Genomic DNA, 7,222 nt, shown 5'->3' with positions numbered 1-7,222 from the left:
AGAAGGTCAAGAGGTGCGGCGATAACGGCCTAGAGTTTTGTTGTTCGAGTTCGATGAGTTTCCGCAAGAATGAAGGGATTGCTAGACATCGTACGATCCGAGATACACCTCGGCAAAATGGTGTAGCAGAGCGAATGAACCAGACACTTACGGGAGAGGGCAAGGTGCATGCTCTCTAATCTTTGGACTAACAAGAAGATTCTAGGCGGCGTTAGTACAAAGCATGCTATCTGATAAATCGGGGACCTCACACGAGTCTGAATCTCAAAACTCCATTTGAGATGTGGTCTGGTAAGTCTGCTGACTATTCTATTTTAAGGGCTTTTGGTAGTACTTCTTATTATCATGTTAGTGAAGGTAAGCTTGAGCCACGAGCTAAAAAGGGAGTATTCATGGGCTATGGGGATGGTGTCAAGGGATACCGTATCTGGTCTCCATCTGAGGGTAGGGTTATTTTGAGTAGAAATGTTGTCTTTGATGAAAATTCTATGATTAATCCTACTGTGAAGTCTTATATGTTGTCAGATAGTAGTAGTAGTGTTGATAAACAGGTGGAGCAGCAAGACACTCTTGATGAGAGTGTACCACATGAAGAAGATCAACCACTACACTCCGAATCCGAATCTGTTCTATCAGATTCTTCATTACCAGTTCCGAATCAGCAGAGTTTGGCCCGTGAGCGGTCAATCAGGCCTAATTTTGGGAAGCCTCCGAATAGACTTGGTTTTGAAGATATGGTGGGTTATGCACTTCAGGTTGCTGAGGAGGTGGATCCTGACTTACATGAGCCATCCACTTTCAGAGAAGCGGCTACATGTTTGACCGCCCAATGGCTTCTTTGCCATGGGAGATGAGATGGAGTCCCTACAAAAGAATCAGACCTGGGAATTATCCAAGAAGCCTCAAGGGAGAAAGATTGTTACTTGTAAATGGGTCTTCAAGAAGAAAGAGGGAGAGACTGCTGCTGAGGGTATAAGGTATAAAGCTTGATTGGTAGCTCGTGGGTTCAGTCAGAAAGAGGGGGTAGATTACAATGAAATATTTTCGCCAGTGGTCAGACATACTTCCATCATAGTGTTGCTAGCAATAGTTGCACATCAGGATTTAGAACTCGAACAGCTAGATGTGAAGACCGCTTTCCTACATGGAGAGTTGGAAGAAGAGATATACATGACTCGACCCAGACGGTTTCAGTTAGGGTAAAGAAGACTATGGCCTGTTCTTTTACGGCTTTGTAGAGCTGAATGAATCGAATCGAATCAATGGAGCTGAATCGAATCGAATCGACTGAATCGAATGAATGGATCTGAATCGAATCGAATGAATGAATGGAGCCGGCTGGATCGAATCGAATCGAATAGAGTGAAATGAATCGAATCGAATCGAATAAAGTGAATTGAATTTGAATCAATCGAAATAATCATATTAATATTAATAATAATATTTAATATTATTGTTATTATCAACTGTACTAATAATAATATTCATAGTATAATACTATTTATACTAAAATTAATATTTTTAAGAAAAAAAATTATAATATTATACTCCCTCTGTCCCGGTAATTTGTTGTCCTATTTCATTTTGGGGTGTCTCATTCAATTATTGTCCTTTCTATTTTAAGAATGAACTTGATGAGCAATTTGATCATTCACACTCAATTTGGTCCGCTTGTCATTTATAATTGGCCCCTCCTCTTTCCTTGGTCTTTGTGCCAAAACCAAAGGACAACAATTAATAGGGATAGAGGGAGGAGTATATGAATAATCATAAATTATAATAATGAAAAAATAGTAATTTTTTACTAATAATATTCTTAATAACAATAATAAATAATAATGTCAATATTAATAATGATATTAGTAAAAATAATTGTTTCGAATAAAAACACTCAAGTAAGCGTTGCTCGAATCCGGGTCGGGTCAACGCGCTCCTTTCAGACGATGGCACCTCGAACCTATGCTTGCTCTCTCCGGATGGATCTTTCACGCGTAACAAATAGGGCCTTGGAGGGTTCGCAATAGGTCCTTCTACGATGCCTTACGAGTTGGTGGATAGTTGGGACCTTGCTTGAAGCTAAGGTTTCCGTGCCTTCTCATAGTAGCTCGAGTAGTCTTACTTCTAGAGAGAGGAAGTTGTTGGTGAGAAGTATTTTACCATTGATGGGTGAATAATGAGGTATTTATAGATTTCTATGTGTACCTCAAATGATGGCTGGCAAGCATGGTTACCATATTCGCTATGAATACGCCTTATCGATTCGCGATTCGCTTATAGAAAATGTGTTATATGTATTTTCAGTAATCAGTTGATAGAATTCGCTTTTAACAATTCGTGATTCGTAGAGTATCAAGCGAATCCGTAACCATTTTGGCAAGCGTGTTGACTTGTATGACCCCGTATTGGCTATTGGGTCAAGTCGGTTGGGCGTGCCCCATCAATAATATTAATAATAAATGTTATTAATTTTAATAATAATACCAATAATTATAACAACCACAACAACAACAATACTAATAATAATAATAACAATAATAATAATAAATAATACTCCCTCCAATTCTATGTATTCATCCCCTTGTTTATGGGCACGGGAATTAAGGAGAGTAATAAAATAAGAGTAAAAGTTGGGTGGGGTTTGGTGATTGGAGAGAGGGATGAATAATTATGAGTTAAATAAGGAATGGTGGGGCCAAAACTTTAAGAAAAGTAATAAAATATGAGTAAAAGTGTTGGGTGGGATTTGGTGATATGAGAGAGAAATGAATAAAATAAGAGTAAAAGTTTCCAAAATAAGAAAAGGGAAGAAAACCTGAATAATCCGTTTTAGGAAATAGGGAAGAATATATAGAATAGGAGGGAGTATTATTATTAACATTAATAACATTATTATTCATTTTAACAACAACAACAACAACAACAACAACAACAACATTATTATTCATTTTAATAATAATATTCATAATAATAATAATAATAAATAAATTATTAATAACATTATTATTAAATATAATAATAATAATAATAATAATAAAGAATAATATTAAAAAATAGTATTATTGATAAAAAAATTAATAATAACTATTAAATTTAAGATGAGTAAGGCTGAAATGAGCTGAACTTAATGGAGTGAATCGAATCAATCGAATCGAATGGAATGGATTTGAAGTGAATCGAATGAATGGAGTGAATCGAATCGAATCGAACTAAATGGAGTGAATCGAATCGAATCGAGCTGAACTGAACTGAACTGAGCTGAACTGAACTGAAGTAGGCTGAAAATAAGCCAGAAAGAACAGGGCCTATGTTTGCAAGCTGAAGAAGTCCTTATATGGGCTAAAACAGTCTCCGAGGCAGTGGTATAAAAGGTTTGACAGCTACATGTTGGAGATTGGCTACAATAGGGGTCTGTATGATTGTTGTGTTTATTACAACAAGCTGAAGAATAAGTCTTTCATTTATCTGATCCTATATGTAGACGATATGTTGATAGCTGCAGAGAGCAAGTCTGATGTTCGAAATGAAGGGTCTTCTCGAGTCTTGAATTTGAGATGAATGATTTGGGTGCAGCAAGAAAAATTCTGGGAATGGAGATCTACAGGGATAGGAGCAAGAAGAAGCCTTTCTTATCTCAGAAAGGCTATATTCAGAAGGTGCTAGCAAGGTTTGGCATGTCTACTGCTAAATCCATAGATACTCCTAGTGCATCGAATGCACATCTGTCTGTTGCTTTCTCACCCAAGTCGGTGAAGAAAGGGAGTACATGTCCCGAGTTCCGTACTCTAGTGCAGTGGGTAGTTTGATGTATGCTATGGTCTGCACTAGACCTGATTTAGCACAGTCAGTCAGTGTGGTGAGCCGGTTTATGGGTGATCCAGGTAAAGAGCATTGGCAAGCTGTGAAGAGAATTTTTCGGTACCTTAAGGGTACATCTGATGTTGGTCTCATTTATGGAGGTGATAGAGAGTGCCTTGTGTCAGGGTACTCAGATTCTGATTATGCAGGAGATGTTGACAGCAGACGATCAATGACTGGTTATGTTTTCACTCTTGGTGGTTCAGTCGTCAGTTGGAAGGCTACATTGCAGCCTACAGTTACTTTGTCTACTACTGAAGCAGAGTATATGGCGTTGACCGCAGCAGCTAAAGAGGGAATCTGGTTAAAAGGACTGGTCAGTGATTTGGGTCTACATCAGGAGCAAGCTATTGTATTCTGTGACAGTCTTAGTGCAATATGCTTGGCTAAAGATCAAGTCCATCATGAGAGGACTAAGCATATAGATGTGAGATATCACTTTCTGAGAAATGAGAAGAGGATTAAGGTGAACAAAGTGGGTACTGCTGATAACCCAGCTGACATGTTCACTAAGCCAGTTCCGCATAGCAAGTTCCAACATTGTTTGGACTTGCTAAATATCCATGATCTGTAATTGCCCTCTTGGGGGCAATATCGAGGAAGGAGAAGAGCTTTCTGGTACATCTGGCATTTATGGGAATGCATCTGGTACATCTGTCTGTTTGTGAGAGAATTCAAGTCAAGGTGGAGATTTGTTGGGTTTGTGCCTTGATTCTGTTAACCGCCGCTTCGAATAACTATGCGGGAACGGTATACGTATCTGTTATCGGGCTAGGTCTGTCTTGGGCCTTTATTAGGTCATTCTGTATTAGGTTTAGAGAGTGTTATATAAACTCTCTAAACCTCTACCTAGCAGTTATGCTTATCATACCGTCTGAATCTGTAATCTGAAAACTCCTCACATATCAATAAAACTCTCTCCCTTCTGCCCTGTGGACGTAGCTAACACACCGTTAGTGAACCACGTAAATCTGTGCGTTTGTCTCTTTATTGTTTTTATCAGTTCTTTCTTGCATCCGTTATAACATATATATATATATATATATATATATATATATATATATATATATATATATATATATAGGATCCTGTACGAACTAAGAGTTCGGTGCGAACTTACGAACTGAATAATAACCCTGGATTAAAGTTGATCGACGGTCCCCATTAACAGCCCTTTACTTCTCTGATTCCTTTCATACAGTCACTACCTCTTTCTCCTCTAACTCAACATTGCTCTCACCCATTTCACTCTCACCCCTATAGCCGCCGATGCCGCCGCCGCCGACCATGCTTCGCCTGACATCAGGCTCTTCTGCCGGAGTTTTGCCGGATGTCGAAGCTATCCCGTTCTCTTCCTCTTTCGTTACCCCTTTTCAACGATCATCCTCCATCACGCAAATGTCGCGGGAGATCGAGCGCCACTTCGCCGTCAGCCCAACCACGCCATCGCGCAACATTATCATCGCTGCTCTTCAACTATTTTATATATTTTTTTATATGTTTGTGATCTTAATGGTAGATCTGCTTTAAACAAAGTAAAATTGCAAAAAGATAATAGTTATAATGGACAAATCGGAAATGTTAAGAGTCAAAAAATGTCTTTGATTACAACAACAACAACAACAACAACAACAACAACAACAACAACAGAGCCTTAATCCCAAAATGATTTGGGGTCGGCTGACGTCAATCATCCTTTCGAACCGTCCATGGGTGAACGCACGCCTCAAAATGCGAATAAAAAAAGGGAAGATGAAAAACAAAAGGGAAGAACGAAAATGTAATGGCAAGTCAAGGTAAACTTATGGGTTTTAAAATCGAATTCCGGCTTTCTTTTATAAAAACTTAAAATTTAAATCGAGAGAAGATTAAAACGATTTTTAAAAACCGAAATAGAATTAAGGATCCGAAATGAACCAGGTAAAATCTATAAGAAAGTGGTTGGTAAAAAAGTGTAATAAAGGAGAGAAGAATAAATAATTTAATTTCTTTAAATTAAATAAAAAAACACTAAATATGTCAAAAAAACATCAAATACTAAAAATCCACATGTATCATTTCCCTCCATTGTGCCCTCTCTGTCACCATACTCTCCTCAAGCCCTAGAACTCTCATATCGTGCCCTATCAGTCTCAACCATGTCTGTCTCGGTCTTCCTCTACCTCTAGAAACCTTTTCAGTTCTCCAAGTATCCAGCCTCCTCACGGGTGCGTCCATAGGCCTCCTTCTCACATGGCCAAACCATCTTAGTCGGTTTTCCATCATCTTGTCCTCTATTGGCGCCACTTTTACCTTTTCCCTAATCACCTCATTCCTTAACCGATCTTTCCTTGTATGTCCGCACATCCACCTCAACATGCGTATCTCCGCCACACTCATCTTTTGAATGTGACAATGCTTCACGACCCAACACTTGGAGCCGTAAAGTAAGGCAGGCCTAATTGCCGTGCGATAAAATTTACCCTTTAATCTTTGGGACATATCTTTATCGCATAGAAACCCTGAAGCACTCTTCCATTTCAACCATCCCACATCTCCGTCTAACTCACCATCTTTTTAAATAATAGATCCTAGATATCTGAAGAACTCCGAACCCTCAACAACATTTCCATCGAAAATAATACTCCCCGCCTCTGTCGATCTCAACCCCGCCACCTTAGTGAACTGACACCTCAAATGCTCAGTCTTACCCCTGCTCAGCCTGAACCCACGAGTCTCTAACGTCTGCCTCCACAATTTCAACTTTCTCTCCACCCCCTCTTTTGTCTCATCAATCAACACAATATCATCAGCAAACATCATACACCAAGGGATGTCGTCCTGAATATCCCTGGTCAACTCATCCATAACTATAGCAAAGAGAAAAGGACTAAGTGTGGAACTTTGATGCACCCCGATGGTAATAGGAAATTCTTCCGTTCTCCCACATTAGTGCGAACACTTGCACTAGCCCCCTCATACAAGTCCTTTATGAGGTCAATATATTTTCGCGACACAACCTTTCTCGCCAAAGCCCACCAAAGTACTTTTCTTGGTACCCTATAATATGCCTTTTCCAAGTCAATAAAAACCATATGTAAGTCCTTCTTCTTGTCCCGATGGTATTCCATCAACTGTCTCATGATAAAAATCGCATCCATAGTCGATTTTCCGGGCATAAATCCAAATTGGTTATCCGAGATGTCTACACATATCCTAAGCCTTTGCTCGATTACCTTCTCCCATAACTTCATCGTATGACTCATAAGTTTAATTCTCCGATAATTGGAACACTCTTGAACATCACCTTTGTTCTTGTACAAAGGGACAAGAGTGCTTCTCCTCCAAGCCGATGACATCATGGTTCTCCTCCAAATCTTTTTGAAGA

At 39.1% G+C, this 7,222-nt stretch overlaps 1 protein-coding gene across 1 annotated transcript; it reads left to right on the top strand.

Moving 5' to 3' along the window:
* The first annotated feature begins 281 nt into the window (after positions 1 to 281).
* On the top strand, positions 282 to 854 carry LOC141631745 (uncharacterized). Its single transcript, XM_074444373.1, has one exon. The coding sequence runs from the start codon at positions 282 to 284 to the stop codon at positions 852 to 854; it is 573 nt and encodes a 190-aa protein (XP_074300474.1).
* Positions 855 to 7,222: the final 6,368 nt, after the last annotated feature.

Source organism: Silene latifolia, chromosome Y, assembly GCF_048544455.1.
Source record: "Silene latifolia isolate original U9 population chromosome Y, ASM4854445v1, whole genome shotgun sequence".
In the NCBI taxonomy this organism is placed as follows: Eukaryota; Viridiplantae; Streptophyta; class Magnoliopsida; order Caryophyllales; family Caryophyllaceae; genus Silene; species Silene latifolia.
The sequence above is the reverse complement of the archived record's forward strand: the minus strand, read 5'-3'. Positions and strand labels throughout refer to the sequence as shown.

What these genes read in the sequence shown, in the direction of transcription:
- LOC141631745 (XM_074444373.1), top strand. Translation starts at nt 282, where the DNA reads ATGTGGTCTGGTAAGTCTGCTGACTATTCTATTTTAAGGGCTTTTGGT.